The 27,551-nt window shown below is 29.3% G+C and overlaps 3 protein-coding genes across 3 annotated transcripts; all 3 read right to left on the reverse strand.

Annotated features, from left to right (window-relative positions):
* Window positions 1-2,648: 2,648 nt before the first annotated feature.
* On the reverse strand, window positions 2,649-6,645 carry LOC114192628 (probable inactive receptor-like protein kinase At3g56050). The gene is made up of 9 exons (XM_028082409.1): window positions 6,309-6,645; window positions 6,073-6,211; window positions 5,574-5,645; window positions 5,328-5,471; window positions 5,105-5,245; window positions 4,573-4,970; window positions 4,153-4,343; window positions 3,929-4,061; window positions 2,649-3,499 (listed from the first exon to the last, which is right to left on the reverse strand). The coding sequence occupies exons 1-9, from the start codon at window positions 6,412-6,414 to the stop codon at window positions 2,907-2,909; spliced, it is 1,917 nt and encodes a 638-aa protein (XP_027938210.1). The 5' UTR covers window positions 6,415-6,645; the 3' UTR covers window positions 2,649-2,906.
* A 10,411-nt stretch (window positions 6,646-17,056) lies between these two features.
* On the reverse strand, window positions 17,057-18,188 carry LOC114163214 (uncharacterized protein At3g28850-like). The gene has a single exon (XM_028047386.1). The coding sequence runs from the start codon at window positions 18,107-18,109 to the stop codon at window positions 17,384-17,386; it is 726 nt and encodes a 241-aa protein (XP_027903187.1). The 5' UTR covers window positions 18,110-18,188; the 3' UTR covers window positions 17,057-17,383.
* A 4,742-nt stretch (window positions 18,189-22,930) lies between these two features.
* Window positions 22,931-26,433, reverse strand: LOC114183608 (probable methyltransferase PMT23). Its single transcript, XM_028070724.1, has 8 exons — window positions 25,880-26,433; window positions 25,438-25,587; window positions 24,468-24,738; window positions 24,251-24,361; window positions 23,991-24,165; window positions 23,639-23,893; window positions 23,308-23,502; window positions 22,931-23,206 (listed from the first exon to the last, which is right to left on the reverse strand). Exons 1-8 carry the CDS (start codon window positions 26,318-26,320, stop codon window positions 23,017-23,019), a joined length of 1,788 nt encoding a protein of 595 aa, XP_027926525.1. The 5' UTR covers window positions 26,321-26,433; the 3' UTR covers window positions 22,931-23,016.
* Between the last annotated feature and the right edge of the window lie 1,118 nt (window positions 26,434-27,551).

Below are 27,551 nucleotides of genomic sequence, written 5' to 3' on the forward strand. Positions count from 1 at the left end.
TTTATATTTAGATGAGTTAGATTTATTTTATAAAAAATATTTAAACCAATAAATTAGAAAATAAATAATAATTTTAATACAAGATAATAAAAATGCCACATACATACATAATGTTTTTTTTGCTAAATAGTTTACAAATTTGAAATTTTAATTATTTTTGTAAACATAATTTTAAAGAGAAACACACGCATACTTGATAAAAAAGTAGAAATGAGTTGAGGGTAAAATAGTATTTTACCCATTAATCACCCTCAAATTAGTCCATGTAAGATGAGATGAGAAAATTATAAAATCTATCAATTCTTACTTTTCTCCTATTCATCATTTTCGAATCATGTCTTCTTAATTTCTTTGGAGAGTAAATTTTTAGAAGTAACGACCTGTTCATTTGAAGGTGTTTCACTGTTTCAGTCAATTTGAGAGTGCAAATTTGATTTTTGAGCGTGTTCGATTTTAGTCGTTTGAAGGAATATATGAGCGAAGATTTGAGGGATGAATGTATTATTTCATCCCCTCAAAAAATGAGAGGATAAGCGAGTATAATCACTTCTTTACCAAATTACCCTTCGATTTTTGTTTCTCTTTCCCAAACCATGTTGCAGTGTTGTGTGTTATAGAGTGGGATGGCACTGATGTGTTGTGGTGTTATGAGAGGGGATGGTACCGGTGCCTTGTTTTGTGAAGGACGACACCGGTTACCACACCATGTCGATGGTTTTAATTTTCTTTTACTTTTTTTTTTACTTTTTTATTACTTTTTTTAAATTTTTTTTAAAACTTTTTTTTACTTTTTTTTAAACTTTATATAAATTTATTTTAAAATTTAATTGTTTAACTTTCTTTTAAAATTTAATTGTATAATTTTTTTTACATTCATAAAAATTTAATTTTTTTATTTTAAAATTTTATATAATTTTAATATTTTTTAATTTGTAATAATTAATTATAATTATTTTTATAACATCAAATTACAAAATCATTCTCTTTTTCCATCAAGGTATTTTTGTAACTTTCTAATTTTATCTATTTTTACAATTTATTTTATCTATCACATCAATAAAATATTTGACTAACTTTTATAAAATTTATCTCCAAATCCACCCACTTTACCTTTTAAATCCACTAAAAAAAAACACAATAATTCATCCACCCAAATCTACACAAATTCATCTTCACACTCTCCTCCATATCCATCCTCCCAAAAGAACACACCCTAAGTCTTCTAAAATTGTGGTCACTAACTTAATTCTTGAAAGAATTAGTTTATCGTAAAATTAGTTCATGCAAACCATTTCATCAACACTTATGCTCCATTTTAAAATGAGGAGGGAGTGGCTTGGTAATAAAAATAAATAAATCTTTTAGATTAAAAGAGTGACCGTTGAGATGAATAGTACGATAAAGTTTTAAAATTTGAAACTGGTAGTTAGGATTTTTTTTTTTTCTTTTTTAGAAAATTGATACAGTGGTGCACACATCTTTAGAAAACAAAATTGAAGACTTATTCTTTATTTCTTTTGTTAAGCATTTAAATATATATAAAAAAAAGAAAAACACGATCCCACTTGAGAGAAGATGTTTATTTGAACGTTTGGCAAAGTCTGGTATGCATTCTTTGCATGAAAAGTGGAGAACGAGTTGCATATTTTAAAAGATTGCTCCTTTGTTCAGTGTGTCTGGACAAAGGTGAATTATAATCTACCTCGTAACTTCTTTAATTGTGACTTTGTTCGTTGGGTTGAAAAGAATGTCTGCGTTTCCTATTACTCTAAATGTAATATGAAAACCAAGGAATAGCCATGTTTTTTTTCAAGAACAAAACTGTAACACAAGTGATAAATAACAATAGATTTTTCCACTTTATAAATTCACTACAGCATCGAGGGTAATAAGAGAAAATGTCCTATTGATAAGTAATCATAATTTAAGCTATAAATGAGGAATTTTCAAAATCCATGATGTCAGTTAATAAAAAAATTCAAAATTCGGTGCACCTATATACTCTCTTCCTCAATTAAAGTTAGCAATGATATTGACACCATCATCTTTTTTATTCTAGATTTGTATACAGTTTCTTTCGTGGTTGAAATTTGAAGCCTGATGAGCAATGCATAGGTTAAGGTCAAGTCTGTTTTTATCTTCAATTAACAACTGTCGTATAGCAAAAGCAACACTGCTTCCAAGTCATACTCGAACCAGTCATTCATGCAGCTGCCATTGAAATTTTCAGCCACCCATTATTCTATTGGCAGGCTACAGCTCGGAAACTTGTACTTTGTAGGTGTCATTTTGCTAACAATCTTTGTTCACACTTCAGCATAGAATATTAACAAAAAACCCCATAGACTTTGACCTTGTCCATCTAGATTATCAAAACTTCAACTATCACAACCTTATTCTTTATATGGAACTGTCATCACATTGTCATATCATGAGTTAAACATTAATAATTTAATCCATATTCACATTTTCAAAGAAAATATCATTTTGTCAACTGTATAACATTATATTAACCATTTTTGTTGATCAGAACAAATTAGATTATATTGTTTATGAAAATAGAAAATATGGAAGTAGGGAGAGAAATGAGTAATGGTTGTAATGTAGCTGATGAGAAATATAATTGAAAACAGTTGTGGATCGCCAAATAAACAAACTGCGAAACTGAAATTAACTGATATTTGAAGCTTTTTTTGTTAGTTTAATTCCATAAACATAACCAAACGAAGCACCCAAAGAAAGAAAAAATCACATTTAGATCTCTCCCTTATGTACATGTGATTTGCCACTCTTCTATGATGAAACACGGGATGTGTTAATGTACAGGTGAATACATTTTTGTGCCTTCACCGATTTGAAAAAGGAAGAGGATAAGAACTTCATACTTACAACCTGATTAAACGATTTCAGTTTCCATTTACCGAGGCAATCTCAAGCTCCGCCCACCAAAGTGGAGAAAGTTTTGGAACAGCTGCCTCGGGTGTTATCTTTGTTATCTCTCTTAATCTCAAACAAACTTCTTTTATAGATGGTCTTTGCTTTGGATCAGGATGCACACAAGATTTGATCAAAGCATCAACTTGTTCCAGCTGTTCTTCTTGGAAGGACGCCAGAGATGGATCCACCATTTCTTTGAGGGGCTGATTTCCATGTAAATATTGTGAAGCCCAGTCATCAAGTGAGCCATCATTGTCCACTGAATAAGGGAGCCTGCCTGTCACCATTTCAAATAATATAACACCAAAACTGTAAATGTTACTTGCTGGGGTCATGTCAGGGTGTTGTCTAACAGAAGATTTCATCACCGCTGAAGCTATTTCAGTTAAGAAACTCAAATCAGAGACTTTGGCAGCACAATCATCCGTGAGTTGAACAGCTGAAGAATTCAGGTCGCCAAGAACCAAAGGAGGCTCCAACTGGTGCACATGTTGTAGGCAGTAAGCCATGCCCATGGCAACTCTAAGTCTTGTTTCCCAATCCAAGTGCTCGGCTTCTTTTACTGGATTCATAAGAAGATCAAATACATCAGCCAGTTTCCTACTTCAAAACCAATAGAATGTGCCAAAATGAAATACATAAAAAAAAAACATTCTTCTTGCTTCTGAAAGAGAAGTAAACTCGGGGAGTAGAGACTAGGGATACAGAAAGCAAATAAATAATTCAATGATCAGAAGAATTTCTATAGCAATTATCAGACTGACAGAACACTAGTCCTAATCTAACCAACTATGGGGTAACATCATAGTAGAGCACAAGAGGACAACCTTCTACAACTGAATGTATGAAGTATCAACAGATGAAAACTTGTTAAACAGAATGCTGAAGTATCTCTAAACCAATGAATTAAAATTTTATGGTCATAGATAGGGATGCTCAGCCATTAATTTACTTTCTATGTAATAATAAGACCAAAATGATAGGTACTCACTGTGCAAATGCTCAAAGAGTGTTCCATTTGGGGCGTACTCAAAAACCACCATTCTGGTGAAAGGCTCGTCTTCTTCACAATGTCCAAGAAGATTTACAAAATTCTTGTGGTTAACTTTTGATAATGTATCTATCTGAAACCACAATTACTTAAAATGTTAGTGAGGATAGCAGCTTAGTTGCAAATTTACAAATAATTTCGTTTAACTTTTAAGGTGACAGTACCTTCTTCCTAAATTGGGCTTCTAAAGTCTTTGACCAATCTTTCGATGATGTCACTGCAACAGAGGCCACGGCTATTTCAACACCAGTGGACAAAGTCCCTTTGTACACTGTACCAATGGAAGAAGTGCCAATTACATTACTAAAATCTTCACACGCTGCTTCAAGCTCGGATCTCTTCAGCTTTGGCACACCTGAAAATGTAGAACTCTGTCATCCATGTAAAGAGGCAGAAATAGTAAATGCAATACATAAAAATAACATTCAAGCCAAATCTATTAGATGACTGAGGACCAAATTGAAAAAGTAATTATTTTTTCTCTCGATGATATTTCATGACTCATGAATTAGTGGTTGTGTGCAAGTTATGTACTGTTTTCAGTCATTGCTCCACATCATTACTTATAAACAGCTAAGACTTACCTGTTATGAATGCCTTCTGAAGCTGTCCACTTAATCCTGTCGCCCAAGGTTTTACAGTAGCTACCTTGTTTGTTTTGCAGAGATATATGCCAATGCTTGAAATGACAAGAAATACAACACCACCTATAACTCCAACCAAAATAACAACAAGATTGTTCTTTGACGAGCCACTTGTAGATGGTGGTTCAGGCAGAGGAGAAGGAGAAAGAGAATTAGAAGCAGAATCATTTCGGTCAGTGAAAGCTGGCTCCTCAACCGGTGGTGGTGTTGCTGGGGCCGGTGAGGGAGCTGAAGAAGATGGAGGAGGACTATCAGGAAAACTAGCGGCACGGTTAAAAGGACTATGACGAGGAGATTGCAGTAGCCTCCTTAAACCTTTCTTGTTTTTGCCAGTGTGCCTTCACAAAAAAGAATGATAGAGTGAGATTGCGAAATAGAATGGACACAACCTGAAACCAGAAATACATGAAAGTATCTCGTGGCTTATAACTCTAAACTAGAGATGAGCCCTTTTGGAAGCTTAATGACATACCGTTTGACGAATCTTCTTGTACAAGCTGGCACTTTTTCTGCCATACTCAGTAGTCTTTCATCTACTTGATATTCAGAAATCAACTTCAATTTATTAATTTCAGGAGAGAAACCGCAGAGATGTTCATTGTTGTCCAACAAACTGCAATAAGAAGAAACTAAGAACAAAGTAGGAAAATAAGTTTAAAAAATGAGATTTGAAATGTTCAGAGAGCTTTTCCTACAGGATTGTCATTGAAATATTATTCCCAAGATCTGTAGGTAGATGTCCACTGAAGTTGTTGTAGCCCAAATCCAAAACCTCCAATTCATTCAAGTGAGCAATTCCTTCGGGGATGATTCCATAAAAAGAATTGTTCCGCAAAATTCTGCAACATATTCATCATACGATTACTAGACAGTTGAAAGCATTTGAAAAATGAACTTATTAAGGAATTGGTTGCAACAAACAACACAAATTGATAACATACATGGACTTTATGTGGACAAGGTTCGCGAGCTCAGGTACCAGATTTCCTTCAAGACAAAGGTCTTTCAAATTCCTGTCAAACAAAATATATTCTATTGATCAGAATAATGCCAATACTACCTAACCAACAATGTTAACAACAGTCATTTTTATTGAACAGGAAACAGGTCTTAAAATTTTGTAATGACAATATCAAGCTTCTATGGATCAGTAGATTCAAGACCAAGGCACATTTCGATTGAGGAGATGTTAGACTACAATAAAAAAAAAAAAAAAGCATGATAGATTTTTTAGCAGACTAAAAAAATCACGAATCAAACAGTTTGTTAATAACAAAGAAAAATAAAGTATAAATTTGAAACTCGGATTTCTGATCTGAGGACCCAGATGAATAAAATCTAAAAAAAAAAAATATTCTTTCTGGGGCCATAAATTAAATTGAACAGAAAAAAAAAAACATAAATTCAATTTCTTAAAACAGATCACAAATCAGAACTTACAAGACTACCACTCTTCCAGCAGAGCACTCAACTCCAAACCAATTACAATGGTTAATTGCTACTTCATCGTTAACCCAATTTGACAAAGCACCAAAAGGGTCTCTTACTATTCCCTGCTTGAACTTCAGAAGAGCTTTACCTGCAAATAGAACTCACTTCTCAGCTTTATTTTCCCCTCAGATATACACAAATAACCTCACTAAAATAGAAAATTTCACAAAGCAAAAGCTCAATACCTTCTTCATTCAAAGAGCAACAGGAACTAAAGTTCTGAAACAACAAACACAACGCTAGAAGGAACAGATGATCCCTGAAACAGCTGGATTTCCAGTTTTTTGTCATTCTTGCAGCGTGCAAACCTCAACTGGGGCAAAGAAAAAGCACGATCCAGATCGATTTTTTCTTCAAAGAAACGAGATTGAAGGAAGTTGATTTCCAAAAGTACCAGTCTTCAAAAGTATCGAAAGATATGAAATTGCTAAAACATTGTCATATATGGCAAAGGGTAAATCTCCAAACCATGTTCTTAGACCAAGAAACCAGTTTGGACCCATACAACACATTACAAAAATATTTGAAAACGCGTTCCCTCACAATAGAATTTTCCATTTATATTATTTTTATATTATTAAAAATAATTCCAAATCTAAACTCCACTTCAACACCCATCCTCCAAAAAATAATAATAATGTCACCAACACGCACGTTAGTCGCCCGAGATAAAACTGTAATTCCACAAATATATTATATAAAAACTATTTGTTTATTTGCAATGCATTATTATTAGTGTACAGAAATGAATTATAGAAAAAATATGATAAGTATGGTTTTTTAAAATTATTGTAAAAAATAATCAAATTGACTACGTATATTTTTTTTATTAACTACTAATGAAAATGATCCTTATAATATCAAGGCATTAATTATTCGATATAAGATATAATAATAAAACATAATGTAAAAGTTTCAAATATTAATTGATCTAGAAAGGAAAACAAATATAGGTTCAAAAATGTTTATTATAAAACCAGTCAATCCATTTATATATATGTGAATTATTTTTCAAGGTGGTGAAAATTAGGGTATAGTACAATAACAACCAATGATAAACAATAATAAGTATGATTTTTAAAATAATTAGTATAAAAGTTAAAAATCATTGTATATACTATTGTCTTAGATAAATAATGATAGTGTAAAAACCTTTTCATTATTTGTGTATAAATTATTACTCATTCTCTTTGATATTAGAAGTTCTACTAAAGCCAATGTAAATATATAAACAGCATTTCTTTCTACCTGTGCAAATTATGTTATGAGTATAGATTTGTTTCAAAAATTAAACTTGTTAATTACATAATAAATTGTTTTTGATTTATTTAATTTTTAAACATCTACATGGACACAATTGTTAGAGAAGCCAAATCAAAAATTCTGAACAGCAACCTGCACCATTAAAAATTGTACAGCATGGAATGGGTCAAAAATGAGAGTCGCCACCGCCGACCAAGGTGAGAAACAGTGGAGAGTGGAGAGTATGAAGATAATAACAGAAACAGTGAATTAGAGAATTAGATTTGAGTTAAACAAATACATTATTAACCAAATCTTCTTTTTAACTTTATTATTGCGTGTCTATCATTATTAATGCAACAGCGTTACACTATTATTTCAAAAGTCAAACTGCTCAAAGCACTTAAAATTATTAGGTGCTAGTAGTTTAATCATTTGATTAAATAAATGAACATTAAATACTACATTACGTTAAATTCAGTTTCTGTAGAATTTTTTATGTTATCCCAGCACTAAAATATTTTCAATTTTTAAAATAAATTATTAGCAATGTATTTTGAAATCACAATAAAAAATTATAAAGATAATTTTAACCGATAATCAAAATTTAATAAATTTAAATAAATAATAAACTTCTAAAGATATAATAAAGGAAAACATAAATGCTAAAATGTCAAAAAGCTATACATTCTTTCCTAAATATTAGATCAAAGAGAATCGGGTTTATATTTTATCCAAAGATTCATTGATTAGTAATATATATAATTTGAGTCTAATCTACATACCATTTTTAACTAAAATTTTTGAGATATTACATTTATATTTTTTTTCTTTTAATTTTATTATTTATATAAAATTTAGACTGACGTTTAAATTATTTTTAATAAAACGTTACATTAAAAAAGAAACTTTCTCACATTGTTCTTAAAATACATTCACAACAAAATATTATGGGTATTTATTAATTTTAGAGTTGATTTTTTTTTTCGTTTTCTAAATATGGTTTAAGGACTATAAAACTATAGTTTTTCTGATGATTTTGAATTTTCTTGTCTTTCTAAAAATGGTTTAACACTATAAAACTATGATTGTGACAAAATGTGTATGAGATAAAGATTGCTATGACACCTAAAAGATGAAGATTGTGAATTCCGAATTTTTAAAATTTGTTAATTTTATATTTTGAAAAGCGTTTCTAATTTAGTATTTTTTTTTTTAAACATGTATACAATAGAAAATTAAATATAGTAAATATATATATAATAGGGAATTGCCATTGTTGTATATTTTCGATCAAAATATCATTTTTCTTTTTTTAGGTGATGATCTGAGATGGGACAAAATAGTGGGTTTTGGAGGCTATCTTGCGCAGCTGACTTGGGTAAATTCTGATATATCAATTTCTAGGGTTTATCTCTTTCTCTTGAGACTTGGTAAAGCATTCAATGACTAATTTTTTAATAATCGAATCGATAATGTATTCTTTTTTTAAGATAAAACCTTAGTGATTAGAAAAAACGAAGCATCTTTCTTTATTCTGTTTGCGTAAGAGCCATGTTTCTCCCTCTTTTTTATATTCTTCATTCAAAAAGGTTTTATATATATGCGTTTGGTGCCATACGGCGTATAACATATGATAAAATCTGCGTATTATAGGTTCCACAAGAGAAGAGAAAATAAAACTTGAATTGAAAAAGTGTGTTTTTTTTTTTATTTCTTAAAGTTGTTTTCAGTCTTCAATCAAATACAAAATAACTATTTATTCTCAATTTGTTAATCAAAACATGTTATTAGAGTTAAATTAAATGTTTGAATGTCATAATTGTTGTAGCAAATTCAAAATCGATTATTCTAGAGTATTCAAAGTTGTGATTTGTCTTTTTCCATCTTTAATGTTGTGTTTGGAGTTGGGAGACATTGATCTGAGTTGATTTACAATTAAAGATGAGTTTGTTTGGATCAGAGAAAATATGGTACGATTTGAGTTAATATGAATTAAGGTTTATGAAAATTTGTCTATGACGTGATTGATAAAATTCAATAAATTATATAATTACCATTTTAACCTTTAATATAAATAGAAAAAAATGATATTCAAATAAAATTATAAATATTATTTAAAATTACAAAAATGTAATTTATTCATATACAAAAGATATTTATTTAAATAATAATAATAATAATAATATTATTATTATATAATACTAATTATTATAAAAATTAAAATTAAAATTATATATGTATATATAATAATATACTACGTTATCAATATCCATATATTTTAGGGTTTAGTATATCCATAATAATATACTGTGCAAACAAGCAGATTCAAACACGTTTTCAAGTCACTTTCCATTCACATTAATAGTACTCACGCAGATCCAAACACATCATAAGAGTCTATTTTATTTTCTCATATTTGGACTCCCCAAAATTCTATTGTCCTAGTATTCCAAAAACTCTTCATTTATTATAATAAAATACTATTAATATCTTTCTTTTATTATTTGACTATTTATCTCCTATGTATAACCACCCCAATGTTTATAATTGAATACATTTTACCCATCATTTCCCCAATTAGTATTTGGATTTATTGACCCAATTGGCATTGGGCCTAACACCACACAACCCCCTTAGTCTTAGCATGATATAGCGTAAGGCTAAAACTTTTTTAGACCAAAACTCCTCGTTTATTATAATAAAATACATTTAATTAGGCATTTTACCTATCATTGACTCGATTGGTATTTTGATTTACTGACCTAAATTGGACTTAACACCAAAATAATAAATGTGAACTCCTTGTTAAATTGGATGTTTTAAGAGATATGAATTATTTGATTGAGTATAATGTTATCCTAAAATGGTTTGCATAGACTCATTAGATTACATATAATGAAAAAAAATGTGTATAAATGGTTAGATAAGCAAAAGTAGCAAAAAAGTGTTAATTAGCTTCAATTTACATTATCGGTGAAAGATTGATTATAAAAGATATTTAATTTGCATAAATTGACAATTGTCATTTTTGACAATAGATGTTGGTTGATTGAATATAAATGTAACACTATAATCAAATACTTAATACTTACTTTAATGTCTCTTAATCAATTTTTTTTCGAGGATGCTTCACAATTACACTAATGTCATTTGACCAAACGATTTATAACTCTCTTAATTGTAGCTTGATCAAATGATACATCAAACAATTCATAATTACCTCAAATAATTCATAATCACCTTTTGTAACTTGTAAGTTAATACTATAATTGTCTCTTTTGTACATGTCTCATCGTAATCCTTTCAAAAAAACATTGTAAGTAAAATAATATGTATGTGAATAAAAGCAAAATATAATCAATTATAATAAAACAAAAATTAACAATATTTCATATGTTAAAGGTTTTTATGACGTCTTTTCCATCAAGTAACTCTAATTCATAAATATCTCTTATAAAACTTCATGTCCTTAATAAGAACTTGTCCATCTTGATGATAATTAGTTGAATCATTAAATTTACTTAATCACATGATATTGCTCGTCGAATTGTCCTCATTTTTTAAAATAATTTCTTATTATAAAAAAATATTATTTATATATATATATATATATATATATATATATATATATATATATATATATATGATCATGGTATCAACCAAATAATAGATCAATCCATGTGTCAATGTTAAATATTATATTTTAGATGTAGATGTGATATGAAAAACCCATTAAATGGGCAGAAAATGATTTTTTATTAAAAGTGTTTGAAAGTTTCAATATGAAAGGATGATAATAATATAATTTTCCAACTATATTTACTTCACAATAATAATAGAATAAGACTTTTAAAAATTGTGATGGAGATAAGAAAGTTGATGGCGATTGACATATAAGGAGTTGTTGGGCTTTCCCTTTTGTGAGCATGCACTTGTGATTTTAAGAAAGGATGCTGAGTCTTAGGTGTACAAAGGAAAATGCATTTTAAATAAGAGAAAAAAAGTGATTATAAGAAATCAATTTGATTTTCCGAATAAATCTATCACCATAGCCACACGCTGCTCACATCGTCTTTATTTTTACTCGTTCAACGCAACCCAAATTTTCTCACTCTCTTTTCTCAGCTTTGTCGTCAAAATCTACGGGTGAGTCTTCAATTTCTTTCTTCTATTTTCTTTCTCAGTGTATTTTTTTCTCCCTGCCAAAATAAAATATTGTCTGAAAATTCAATGCGAACTTCCTCTACAATAATTAATAACAGATGAGATATAATTGCAATATAAATTAAAACAATATTTTAAGAAACTAATGTTAGAATTAATTGACGAATTAATTCCTATTAGTGATTTATTTGAAATATTATGATGATCCAATTGTGATTTAATAAAATATAAAGACTTATTGGTTATTGTTATGGGAAGTGATAATAAAATAAAACAAAGATAAAGATAAAATAAAAACCAACTTGATGGACGTTGGTTTATAAAAGGAATAGGAGTTCTATCTCTGGCCATAAAGTTCTTTTCACTGTAACCCATCAAGAACGTGTGAGAAGAGAAAGAAAGACAAAGACATAGATTGAGAAACGGTGATTGAAGAGTACACAAGATTACAAATTTGAAGAACACATATTCACAGATCTCTCATGAATCAAGATTCGTACTCTATTATGTTTTATTGTGTGAGAATCATAAATCTTAAAAATTGTTAATTAGTTTTACGACTAAAAGATACAATGATCTAATCTAAAGTCTGAAGAGCTTAATTAGACATCATATATTACGATGGACCAACTGCAGAAAATCCAAACAGAAATCCAACAAAAAAAAAGTTGGTGACATAAAGAATGAAATGACGTGGGAGCTTAATTATGAACCCTAAAATCGCAATTTACATGGGATGTTTCACTAACCAAAATCAAACCAATGTGGAAAATTAAAGACAATACAAATTTATTTTATATATAAATTTTATCTTATAAATTATTTTTATAAAGTTTTTTAAGTTAGATTGAAAATTTATATCTTAATTGTATATATTTTAATTGATATAATTTTTTTATGAACACGTTTTTCGTTTCAAACACAAACTGCGCATAAATACATGAACATAGCAATACTTTGGTTTAAGAAGAAAAAAAAAACGATTGGGATCTTCACCGATTACAATTCATTTTTCACATTCTGAATTCAAGAAACACGAAAATAATGAAGACTAGTGTTTTATGATAATTTGAATTGTCCAAAGTTCATTGCGACATATATTAAATAAAATCTTAAGATGCTATAGTGTAAAAGGTCTGGTATTAATAATTAATAATTAATAAAAAAGATTAATGTCTTCTAATATTTCAAATGTTTCAGGGTATCTTTGCACATTCCTCGATGATCATAACAGTTTCCATTTCCTATTTGCATGTTGAGAAAATGGGATAATCATCCACTCCACGTTGAAATAAGTTTATCGTTTATAACAACTAAATTTTAATAATTTTTTTAATATAAAATAAGATGATATTTTTTAAATGATTTTAAAATATTAAAAACTAAAAAATGAAAAATTATTTAAAAGATATTATCTTAAATTATAAAAAAAAAATTATTTAAAAAAAATTATTTTCCCAATAATAAAGTGGGTTGTAAAATTCTCCATCTGACATATCGGAAATGAACTTAAAATTAATGTTATTCGCAATGACAGATAAGATAAAATGTTATGATTTTCTTATTTGAAATTATGTTTTGTAATTTACTTGAGCATGAAATCATCAGCAAAATTAATTTGCCATCATATGTAAGAGTCTAACCCTATTAAGAAAATTAATTTTGATAGAAATTACAGAAAAGCGAGTAAAATAATAAGTTGTGCGGCCGAAGTATTAGCATCAGGGTTTACAGGCCCATAGAATTTTCCTCAATTAAAACGGGGTCTTTTTTCCTTCATCTCCAAAATTTCTTCTACACCTCCAAACTTTCTTTAAATTTTTTAAAAATCCTTTGACCATTTAACAAACTCCGCAGACACCACACCTCCAAAATTATATAGACTTCCGGAAGTCAAAATATATCACCGGAAGTCGACTTCCGAAAATAAAAAATCATCACCAAAAGTCGACTTCTGAAAATTAAAAATCATCACCGAAAGTCGACTTCCATATATAAAAGAAATTATATATTTTATTTTATTTAATCTTTTAAAATACGTATTCAAAATTATAAAACATTTAAATTTAAAAAAGATTACTTTAAAAAATAAAATAAATAAATAATAAAATTACTAAATAAAAAATTAAAAAACAAAATTAAAAATAATTTAAATTCAAATAATAAAACTTTAAATAATTTAAAAATGAAGAAAATATATATATATATATATATATATATAAAAATCGGAAGTCGGAGTTCCGTATATATATATATACAAACGGAAGTCGACTTCCAGTATTAAAAATTATAAAACATATATATTTTATAAAGTTTTATTATTTTAATTTAAATTATTTTTTAATTTTATTTTTACTTTTACTTATTTTATTGATATTATTATAATTATTTTATTTATATATTTCATGTACATTATTTTATATTTTATTTGAATTTTTTAACTTTGTTTAAAATATAAATATTTAATTTTAATCAAATTTAATTTTTTTTAATTATATATTTTTTATATTTTCAAATTTAAAATTATTTTTATATAATTTATTAAAAATGTAATAAAAATACAAAAAAATTAAAAAAAATGATATTCAAAACATATATAAATAATATATAAATAATCAAATTTAAAATAGAAAAAATAGGAATATTCTTGAAAATCGAATTCTAGTTATATATAATTTATTTTAAATTTGATTATTAATATATGTTATTTTAAATATAATTTTTTTAATTATTTTTTATTTTTATTAAATTTTTAATAAATTATATAAAAATAAATTTAAATTTAAAAATAAAAAAAAATATATAATTGAAAAAATTTTAAAAATTTGATTAAAATTAAATATTTAAATTTTAAGCAAAATTAAAAAATTCAAATAAAATATAAAATAATATACATGAAATATATAAATAAAATAATTATAATAATATCAATAAAATAAATAAAAGTAAAAATAAAATTGAAAAACAATTTAAATTAAAATAATAAAACTTTATAAAATATATATATATTTTATAATTTTTAATATCGGAAGTCGACTTCCGTTCGTATATATATATACGAAAGTCTGACTTCCGGTTTATATATATATATATATATATATATATATATATATATATATATATATTTTTTTTTTCATTTTTAAATTATTTAAAATTTTATTATTTGAATTTAAATTATTTTTCAATTTTGTTTTTCAATTTTTTATTTAGTAATTTTATTATTTTTTATTTTTTATTTTTTAAAGTAATTTTTTTTAAATTTAAATGTTTTATAATTTTATATATGTATTTTAAAAAATTAAATAAAATAAAAAATATTTTTTTTTTAATATACGGAAGTCGACTTCCGTAATGTTTTTTGACTTCCGGTGATGATTTTTTGACTTTCGAAAGTCGACTTTCGGTGATTATTTTTGACTTCTAGAAGTCGACTTTCGGTGATGATTTTTGATTTCTGGAAGTCGACTTCCGGTGATGATTTTTGACTTCCGGTGATGATTTTTGACTTCCGAAAGTCATATATTTTGACTTCCGGAAGTCGACATCCGGAAGTATTTTTTGGGGGTGTGATGTCCGTGCATTTCTTTAAATGGTCAAAGGGTATTTTAAGAATTTAAAGATTTTTTGGAGATACAGAAGAAATGCTTGAAGGTGTAGGAAGAAAGATCCATTAAAACGTCGTGCTTGAATCCCATTTTTGTGGACTTTCCGGGTTTGGATGCTACTATTGTATTTTCAGCTAAAATAATTTATTATATATATATATATATATTTATTTATTTAAATTGATAAAACAGTTCTCATATTTAAATCGATAACTAACTGAATCGTATATTGGACGCAAAGATCACAAATTTCTATATATAAATAAATAAATAATTAATTAATTAAAATTAAGTTTGATTAAGTGTATATATTAAAGACACATTTATTTTTATAAATGTATATTAGATATGCATGTTTTTTCTGGCATGCTGAATAATGGTCCTATCTTAGAGCGGTTTTCGCGTATTGGGTTTTGGGTTTTTGTCTGGCCTATTAATAAAGAGTTACATTTTGAATATAGAAATTTAAATTCTCTTAGTTGTTTTTTGAATTTGTTAATATTTAAAAGTGCTTTTTAATAATTATTACGTATATTTATTTTAAACAATATTAATATGTAGTTAATCTTAAAGAGATTATTAAATTTTTAAATTTGTAAAACAAAAAAAATGGTAAAAATATAATTATATATTAATGTTAATTTTTCTTTATAAACAATATACGATAATTATTAAAGATCAAACACATACTTAATTATAATAATAATAATAATTAACCGTCATCACATAAAATAGTTATTTGTACTAAAATTATAATTTTTTTTCTATTATACTAAAAGTAAAATATGATAGTTATTTGTTGTAAAACTATAAATTATTTTATTATATTAAAAACAAAAAAAAAATGATAATACTTATTGTCTAAATTGTTTATTTTCTTTCAAATATGTATTTAATAAATCTATAATTAATTTTATAATGAGTGATTACTTGTTATATATATATATATATATATATATATATATATATATATATATATATATATATATATATATATATATATATATATATATATATATATATATATATATATATATATATATATATATAAGCACGTTGTTAATGGATATGTATGTGTTTTGAAGAGAAGGTCCACATATCTTAAAAAATATTAATTGCATTAAATATCAAAATAAATTGAAAAAAAAACATTTAAAGAGTTAGATTGTAGCTGTGAAACAATTCAATAGTAGGGGACATGTAATATAAAGACAAGAAAATATTTATTGAAAATGATAAGTACTGTTTAACCTTTTTAAAGCAATAAATAGTTAGAGTAATATTGGTGAATAATAAAATAATATCATAGAAAAATATATTAAAACTTATAAATAATCCTGTTAATCTATAATTTGTAGTATTTGTTTCAGTGGGTAAAACTGACATATGATAGATATTGATGTGTTTGTGTTAATAATATAATATTGAACTTGGGAGGCAAAGTAAAGTTTTAGAGCCTCCCACAGAAACATGTCATTTGCTGTGGATTCCGGATATGGTTTCGCCATTTCTTTGTCAACATTTTCCTCTACAATTGCTTATAATGGAATGTTCTCACTAAAATCTTTTCAATAAATAAATTATTAAATCAAAATAGAATACATTTAATGTGTTAAAATAATTAATATATATACTACGAAACAAGTAGGAAATCAACGGGAAGTGATATACAATCTTTATTAACTCTTAATTTTTAATTATATACGATAAGTTTGATATAAAACTCAATCAGTCCTTTTTTTTTCTTCATTTTTTATGTTTTATAATTTCCTATTTCGTGAATCTATTGAGATGTATAAAACCCAATCGGTCTTTGTTTTTTTTCATTTTTTATGTTTTATAACTTCCTATTTCGTGAATCTATTCAAATGTAGTCGAATGGATAGAATTTGAAAACTGAGATTCAGAATAGACTCGTTGATGTTCAAACGGTTTGACAAAGACATAAACTCCAAACAAATCAAAACACGTTGGAGGGAAAATGAGAGTTTAAAACTACTGAAGTATTAAACACATAAACTATATAATAGAACTATTGTTTCATGAAATTATAATTTTCTAAAATTTAACCTAAGTTGGTAGGTGTATCCACAAGGCTTGAATCGAATACCATCGCTGATTACTGGTCAGAGTAACGGAGCAAAGGTAGAATTGAAAACTTAAGGAATCTAAGATGAATAATTCCCGGGGAGAGACGATGATGATCAACATTGAAAAATGAAATCAAAGAGGAGGGTTTATTATTATTATTTGCTGTGTCGCTGGTGCACCACGAAGCAGGAAGGGCACCTGATCAAACCGTTGGAATTGCAGGAAGAACAGATCCTGAAGGCGCCACTCTTTTCAGCGAACACTTTATGGCTTCCATCGCACGTGTCGCACACAACGAATCTCAGCCCTCCGCAGAGACCGCATGCGATGCTACGCGACAACGGCAGCCGTTCGACCAGCTCGTGCAACTCGCCGCTGTCGTAGAGTCGCCGAACGTCGTCAGCGCCGCCAATGTAGGTTCCGGCGATGAAGACGCTCGGAAGAGGCACGGTGCGGCGGCCGAGAATCCACTGCAGCTCCTCGCGGAAGCGGTCGTCGACACTGACATCGCGCTCGTCGATGGCGACGGCGAAGCCGCGGAGGATGGATCGGACGGCGCGGCAGTCGTCGTGGGTGCGGCGGACGACGCGGAGGCTGGTGTAGTAAAGGACGACGGAGGCGCAGTCGGAGTCCGGCGGCGGCGCGAAGGAGGAAGGGGCGGCGGCGCGGGTGCCGCTGAGGGAACGGAGGAGGGAGGGGGACATGGAGAGACGGCGGAAAAGGGAGGGCGATTTGGGAGAGCTAGGTTCGGGTTCGGAAGCTAGGAGGGTTTGTATGTCTTTGAAGGACGTGCAGGAGACGGTGGAGGCTCGGGATCGGGATCGGGATCGGGATCGGTTGGGACGGGAAGCTGTAGTTCGGACACGCCATGGTAGCCACATTGCAACAAAGGAGAAACAGGATGTGTGTGTGTCTTTGTTTTTGTTTGATGATGTGGTTTGTTATATGGAGTGTTGTATTTAGTGTGTGGAGTGAGCGGGGTTGAATTGGTAAATAGATACAAAAGGGAAGGGCCATTTTTATTAATGATTTTATATTTTGCATGTTTATTAAATTAGTATAGAAAATCAAGCAATGTAAACACTTAAAATCTACAAAATAAAATAAATAAAAAAAAGTTGAGAAAATGAAACGAACGAAATAAGATGAGAAAATGTATAAAATAAATAGGAAATGATAAAGGAAATAAATCGAGAATAAAGATTAAAAAAATGAAAGGAATATCGAAACAATATTTGCGTTATAAATTTAAAAGTTTAAATCTCAAAAACTCTACCAATTTAAAAAATTAGTATAATTAATTCAAATAATATAAGTAAAAATATATTAAATTATAAAAAAGCATTTCATTGTACTCCTGTCATTCTTGTTTTTTATCGGGATAATATGGGAAATAAAAAATGATACTCCTATATCATACATAGTTCCATTACTACATTAAACACGTAACCGTCACTTCGGTCAAAAATCTATTAATTATATACCAAATAAAATTTACACGAAATCCTTGTACTTAGACAAAATAACAAATATTGACCACTTTTAAATTCATAAAACATTAAATATATTTAATTTTTCATTTAATACTTTCTTCACAAATATGAAAAAGTATAAGAAAAATATAACATTATTCGTGTTAATAACATATTATATTGTAACTATTTCACAGGATGATTCTTTCTTTTCTTATTATTACCTGATAGGCAAAGCTACAGTTGCGGCTATTTGAGCTCAAAAATTTGCTAAAAATCTGGTTTTTGGATATTGTATTTAAATTTGTTTTATTTTATTTCATAAATCTCCTAGTTTGAAGACAATTTCTCTTCTAAGAACAGTCCGGCACTTAATTTTTTTAAAAGTAGTTAAAATTTTTTAACTTTTTCATTAAATTGTTATATTTACAATTTTTAGATTTTCTTCAAATCGTTAAAAACTACTTTAACTTGTACATATTGTTTAAAGAAAAGTACGCTTTTAAATAGTTAAAAATAATTTTAAATACACCTTAAAAGTAAGTTTATAAGCATCAACAATTTTATCACATAAAAATATAGTTAAAAAATCTTTACACGAATCTCCAACTATATAAAGTGATTACAAAGTGATCATTGAGATCGATTAGAATGGGATCATTTATAAGTGATCAAAGTAATTATCTCAACACTTCACGAAAATAGTGTAATAGATGGTCTATTTTGATCTGATCCGTTTTTACCAGTTAAAAAATTGATTGGTCTAAGCTGACTCGCCATTGAAAATTGGATTAGAAATTATAACTTGTTCTATTGCTGGACGGACAAACGGGCTGATTGATCACTTTTTTATTTCTTTATAATATATATATATATATATATGAATACTTAAAACATAATCATATAAATATTTTATAAGTTTTTAATTGATCGATTAATATTTTTAATTGAATAAATCAAAATAATTATTATGTTTGCAGTCAAATTACTCCATTATAAGTAATAATTGGAACTTAATTTGTAGGTATTCATAATTTAAAATATAATAGTATTGGATATTCATATTCTTACAAAAATATAATATAGAAAATTTATTCTTTTTAATTATTTGTAATTTTAAAAAAATAAAAGTAAAATAAAAACTGGTCAACATGTCCGAGAAGAGCTGACAGGTTGATAACTTCAACCTCGGTCCATCTCGTTTTGGCTGGTTGGCAGACAGTCCGTTGGGCCCAACCCACTTTGTCACCCATAAATAATATAGACGTTAGTAATTGATGACGTGTCTCTATTTGAAAAGTCATTTGATCGGGATTATGTGTAGTTCCAATACTTCCATTTCTTTCTTATATCTTCTTTTCTATCTCAATTTTCACTCCTAATCTTTTATCTTTTATATAATTAAATGACATCATGGTGAAATTGAGGAGTTAAAGAACAATTTGAACCAATCAATTTACTTTTTTGAGTAAGTTTAATTTCTACATTTTTTTAAGGAATGTAGTTTAGTTTTCTCTTGTACGTGATAAATTTGTTTATTGTGTATCACTGGGTGCTTATAAATTTATCTTTTTATAAATAAGTGAGAGGTGATTAATTTATATTGAAAAAATTATGATAAAGAGTAAAATAATTTATTCTTTTTTCAAGAGGAAAACTTGTGATAAAGATGAAAAAAACGCATCTACGTCAACTAAACTTGAAAATTTTCATTAGAACCCAAGAATTAAACAAAATGAAAAACAACTCTTTAAAGTTCACGCAATTACATAACATGACTTTTGAAAATTATTTTATAACACAATTCAGACAATGATGGAGACTGATTTTTAAACAAGTAGTTTGATAGTCTATATTATAATATATTGCAACAAACTTTAGTTCTGATTCAATTATTGAATATTTTAAATTATTGAAAAAACATAAAGTAACACTTTGACTAAAGCTAACTTTATATATATATATATATATATATATATATATATATATATATATATATATTATTTTGATGATAAATTGTATGTTACACTTTCACACTTTCATATAAAATTTTAAATGTATATAATAATGTCACATATTTAATTTAAGTAGTTGTTCTTGAAATTTGGTCCATCTATAAAAATTATTTGTTTTTAGATGATTTTTTTTTGTTTGACTTGCATTACACATTTTTTCAATATGCAAGTGATACTACACAGTACCAGTAGTTTGACCTATATTAGTAAGTTATTTTTGATTTAGGAGAAGACAAGTCTACAATTCATTTTTTGAAGTTTTAATTTATTTGACCATGTTATTTCATCTATTTCACTTTGCTTCTTATTCTAGATAATTTTATGATATAAAATAGTAAATAATAATCATATTTTATTAAATTTTATTATCAGATGTGCTTATTTTGAATAGAAAAAAAAATTAATTAGAGCAATGAAGAAGTCATTGCCATTAATCAAGGTCGCACTCAACTGCATAAATTTCTAAGACAAGTTGATGGCACTGATGAATGGTCACAGTTCTTCATTTCACAGATTGTACTTTCTATGAATTCTGACGGATGGATTTGCAACACGGTTGAGGAGATAAAGCCTCTGGGGTTGCAGCTTTTGCGGAAGTATGTTCAACGTCCTGTTTGGACTGTGGGGCCTCTTCTACCCTCTGCCAAGGGTTCAAAACATCGTGCAGGAAAGGAATCTGGTATAGCCCTTGAAGCTTGCATGGAGTGGCTAGATTTGAAGGATGAGAGTTTTGTTGTCTATGTTTCTTTTGGATCACAGAACACGATCAGTGCCTCCCAAATGATGGCGTTGGCTGAAGGGTTGGAAAAGAGTGGGAGATCGTTTGTTTGGGTTATAAGGCCACCTGTTGGTTTTGACATTGATGGAGAGTTCAGGGAAGAATGGTCGCCAAAAGGGTTTGAAGAGAGAATGAGAGATACCAAGAAAGGTTTGTTGGTGCAGAAATGGGGACCCCAATTGGAGATTCTGTCACACAAATCCACATGAGTGTTTTTGAGCCATTGTGGATGGAACTCTGTGTTGGAGAGTCCTAGCAATGGGGTCCCAATGATTGGGTGGTCACTGGCTGCAGAGCAAGCATATAATGTGAAGATGTTGGTGGAGGAAATGGGTGTGGCTGTAGAGCTCACTCGAACTGTGGAAACCACCATTAATTGAAATGATATGATCTCCTCATATAAACTTTATAGAATATGATAATCATAAATCGTATTGACGAGTTCAATATACACTAACTCAACAACATTTTATATATGTACAAAAGCAAATGCGATCTTTGCAATATTTTGACGTATATCATCTTCAATATAGAATCTTTTAGGAACGAAATTTAATTATTAATACTTTATGAAATCACCAATAAAGTAACTTTGGTTAATTTTTGTGTACTTTACGAATTTATATATTTTATTTATTTTTTATTATAAAAATAATTCCATTAAATTAATAAATTATAAATGTTGGTGGGTAATTACAAATAAAAGAGGTTTCAAACCTCTACAAAATAATAGTTAGCAATAGAAGAGGTTAAAACCCTCCACAATATAATTCGGATACCAGGGGTTGTTCAAAACTTCTGCAAATAACTTGTGGAGACTCTAATTGTAGAGGTCCAAAAAACCTCTACAAATTAATTTGTGGAGGGTGAAAACTCCCGCAGATCGAAAAAAAAACCTCCACTAAATATTAATTTTTTTGTAGTGTACACAGTACCAGTAGTTTGACCTATATTAGTAAGTTATTTTTGATTTAGGAGAAGACAAGTCTACAATTCATTTTTTAAAGTTTTAATTTATTTGACCATGTTATTTCATCTATTTCACTTTGCTTCTTATTCTAGATAATTTTATGATACAATATAGTAAATAATAATCATATTTTATTAAATTTTATTATCAAATGTGCTTATTTTGAATAGAAAAAAAAATAATTAGAGCAAATTATTTAAATATAAAAACTCTAATTTAACACTCTATCTTTGGTAAATAATCAAGACAATAAAAATAAAATAATAAATTTAACCAAAATAACGGCGCAATAGTAATGATAATAATATAATCGTACCGTACAGAATCGGAGGTATAGGTACTCTCATACGAATTTGTGTATGAACGTATACTAGTTAATTTATATTTATAAAAGAAGTAGCAATCTTTTTTCATATTTATGTATGAATAAATAAATAAAATGTTTCATCTACATGTTTGTCCTCCTGAAATATCATCTATTTTTTTTTTTTGGATTTAATGTCTATATTAAAGTAAAATAAAAGATGAGAAAACCCTATAGATTAAGTAAATTCTAACGTCTTGGACGCCAGAAACTCTTCTTACCAACAAGAAATCGATTTTGATACAATGTTACAGACCAATGAAGTGAATGCAGAACTGGACCAAGCTTGTTCATCATTTCCACACTGTCTTCAACAAGTACATACCCATCTGGTCTCACTATGCGATCTATCTCCACAACCACATCTACAATCTCACATCTCACGAACACAAACATCATAATTAGCACGTATTTATATTATAATGTTGTTTTTCTACATATAACAGAAGTTACTGGCTATGGTTTTCTCTATACGCATACCTTTGCTCAAGATGTTTGAAAAGAAAGCTTGCATGAACAAGATCATAGGTTCGAGGGTATGTACTCAAGGACTCGCACCAGTCATGATATAATCCTATTAGCCCTCGGTCAAATATGGTAGTAAGAGTATCTGGCATGTCAATGGGTACTACATTCATCACCCACACAGGTAGATCAACGAGTGACGCGGCAAATCTGAAGGGAAAGAGAGAAAAGAACATGCACTTGAAAGGTAAAGAAGCAATTTTAAGTTTTTGTGAGAACATGCAGATAATATAAAAGTAAATTTCAAAGAGTGGCATGATGAAATTGTGTAATGAATATAGTTTACCCTGCATAACCAGCATTCATGTCCATTACATTTCGAACACTTGACCAGTTTATAGAAAGACCATCTATATAAACGTCTGAAACTAGTTCAGACCAGTGCTTGGTGTCATTCAAGAACTTCTCAGTGGCATCTGATTCACTCGATAAGCTTGGAGGTATAGCAGTGAGCCTTTGGGGCCAAGACATTGGCCAGCTCTGAATGTTACCCTCACCATCAACCGGAAGAGGAATGAGGCAACCACTGAGTCTGGCATACCTAACCACAGTCATGCAAATAGTAGCATAAAGTTTACTCATTTGGTTTCCATTGATGTTGGTATTGCAGAGAAAACAAATTTGGTGAAAATATATACCAGGATGAGATACTTTTCTTGTCGCTGTATTCACACAAAGGAGGAGTATTCTCTTTGCGTTCCTGATAGCAAGAAGATGAGGTAGGCTTCTGGTATATAACAAGCCCAATACCAGATGAATCCAGAGTCTTAGCCACAACAGTCCAACACATTGCTTTTGTTACCGTCACCATGGCTGCAGAAAAACATCCACCATTAAAACGGTTGTAATATTTTTTTAAAATGAGAAAAGAGGTATGCGCATGGGGTGAGGGACAAACCATTCCATACTTTGCGATCTCTTTCATCATCGCGATAAACTGGTGTGGCAGACCATGCAAAGAAACCACCAGGTCTAAGAATCCTGTTCAGCTCAAACAACGGTTTCCCACCTGCATATTTGTCAACAAACACTCTTCTATTGAACATAGTACAAACAGAAATTCAAGAAGCTTGTCCTCTTATGGACACAAATCAAAACTCAGAAGTAAGAAGTACCGTCTGCATCCCAATGCACCCTGCATCTTGCACAGTGGATCAAATCAAATCCATTGTCAGGAAATGTCAACTTTTGAGTTCCAATGACAGAATGAGTTGCAGGAATTCCTCGTTCCAATGCAAACTGTATCTGAGCTTCATGCTCATCCTTTGGTGCAAATGACATAGTAATAACATTTTTGTCCAGAAGAAAGCCACCAAAGCTAGCAACTCCACAACCAACATCAAGAACAACCCTGATATTCTTTCCCCATTGGATTGCCGGTAGTGTCTGGCATAAAACAGCATAGATCCAGAAAACTATATGATATAGTTATATAAGCAGAACATGTAAGACACAGATTAAGTCATGCATAAACAAAAAAGGTGAAGAAATGCTTGGACGACTAATGAAAACAAGTGAGAACAAATTCTGTCGTTTTCTACATCTCCTTCCTTGTACGGCCAATTATAAGCCCAAAGCTTTATCAATTGACAAAATATTAATCCGTAGGAAAAGCAGAATAATTTTGTTCAAATATAGTTGTGCCCTAGACTCAAATATCATGTTTCATAGACTAAAACCATTATCATTTTAAGAGGTTTGCTTGCAAAACAAAGTCTGAAGGTAAATAAAACAGAAGAAAAGAATCCACCTTCATCCTTATCCCTTTCCTCCCAAACCTCTCTCTCATACTTTTGAAGAGTTTACATGGATGCAGTTCTTTGAATGTTTTTTGTACTGTTCTCTCATCTGAATTAAAATTTCAGTTCTACGATCTATATTGATCTCTAATGCAAACTTTTATGATACATATTACTGAAGTGTGCTCAAATTTTTGATTGGAAAACAATTTCAAAAGCATCAAGGGGACTGTATCTAAATTTCACAGTTTCTCCAATTTGTTATTTCCCCCATATATATATATAAATATAACTTGATCAACATGTAGAGGGGAGGGGAAAATAACGCTCGTGACGAGATATATACCTTCTCTATGAATTCAGTATAATGGTTAACACCTTCTTTGAATTGAGTACCACCTCCGGGAAAGAAAAGATAATCTCCGGACTTCACCACCCAGTTTTGCTCCTTCTTGTATTCAACCAGCTTCGGATGAGGGACATTATCATACCAAATCTGAAAACCAAAACTAGTACATCACAGAAACATCTACCAAGATTCTTCTATTATCATTTATACAAGATGACGGTCCAACTAATTAATATTTGAATAAATGCAATCAAGTATAATTAATTTTTCCTGTAAACTGAAAATTTTGAATGCATGCACGTCAAGATTGACAAGAACCATACGTATAACTTTTGTGTCGTGAAGAGGTTGAAACAAGCCATGCATCAAACACATACAAGAAATCATGGATTAAAAACCAGAAAAAAAAAAAATCTTACCACCGAAGTATCAATCTCACCATGTCCCTGCACTTAGGCCACGGAAGGGGGACTTTATAGCCTCTGGGAAGGGGTACCAGACAGTGGAGAGGAGAAGGAGGACAGTGTCTTTCCCTGTGTTCCATGTGCCTCCTTGTCCTGAGAGCTTTGATGACCTTAAGGTTATCCAAACAGGGTACATAGTCCACAGCGTAGTGACCCTTACAGAGCTTCCAATCAATGTTTGCATCATCCGAAAAAGGCTCTCCCTTGAGTGCCAATCTTTGGCGTTTTTCGGGAGCCGGGGAAGAAAAATGTGCCACTGGTTGCGGTTTCACATCTGGATAGAACCCAATGGGATCCAAGGTAGAGGTTGCGTTTTTGGTGAACGTGAGGATTGTCACACAAATGACAAAAACCAAGAGCGTGAAAATGAAAGGACATTTTCTCTCTCTCAAAAGCCTTTCCACAGAAATTGCCATTTCTTGATATTAATGATTTCTTACGAGGTAATAGAGACAGAGAGATAACTGTCTGTGTAGAGATTGGGTTAGCATTTGTGCAATGTTTTCATGGTTAACCAACTGAAATGGTGCGACAGAGAAGATGTGACAGTGAATGTGCAAATTAGAAAGGTAGGTGTTGTGTCAGTCAAAGGCTGAAGACCCAATATCAGATCTTGACTTTCCAAAGGATACGCAAATTCAGAATGACACGTCATCACATTTGAAACCTTCTACTCTACTATTTTGCCATTGTATCGCCATCTAAGCATAATGCACCAACATACACTTTCTCTTTCTTTCTTTTTTTTTTTTTTTCTCTTCTTTAGGTACAATGCCTAAATGTTTGTTCGTGTTCAATGTTGCCAAGATAGAGAAATGATTATTAATACTTAATATGCATACAGTGAGAAAATAAAAATACAGGTTTATAGGTTAATTATATGATCTAATAAAAAGAGAGAGATAAAAAAGAACGAGTATATAATAGGTAATAGGTGTAGATAAAATTAAAATGTATGAGTATCATTGTCCTTAATATATATTAATATATAATTGGTTTTATTTGATAAGTGACTAAAAGTAAATGAATATAATTGTACATTATTATTTTTCGATGTGAGTAATGATGTCCGGAGGGAATAATACTTGAAATGTTTAATGATGATAACTAATTACTTGTAAGATAAAATTAACAATAGGTCGTATAATGTAATGTCTATTGTGAATCGATACTTATCTTAATTAATTGCATATACTGTGTAAACATAAATACTAATAATATATTTTAAAACATTTTTACTTTTAGTTAAAAATTATGATAAATCACAAAAACTGTGAAAACCGCATTTTTTATTTAATAAATCTCACCCATTACTCAATAATTTAGAATTAACATATGCCAAAGTTTAAGATTCAAATCGTATAAATTGTGTCTAATAGATAATTTCACTGAAAACCAACATATTAACATAACATCCCGCAACTGCAAATGGATTGAAGATGCTCCTCTTAAGGTTATATATAAGATGTATCAAGTGTATCTCACATACTTCTATGTGATGAAATATTGATGATTAAAGTTGATCTATCCAATATGATTGTAATTAGAACATCAAATCTTAACTTTTTAAGTGATTATGTAATTTTTAGTACCCTTTTTATGTGTATGTATAAACAATTTTCACCACATACAACCCCTATATAATAC

The sequence above is a fragment of the Vigna unguiculata genome, chromosome 1 (assembly GCF_004118075.2).
Source record: "Vigna unguiculata cultivar IT97K-499-35 chromosome 1, ASM411807v1, whole genome shotgun sequence".
In the NCBI taxonomy this organism is placed as follows: Eukaryota; Viridiplantae; Streptophyta; class Magnoliopsida; order Fabales; family Fabaceae; genus Vigna; species Vigna unguiculata.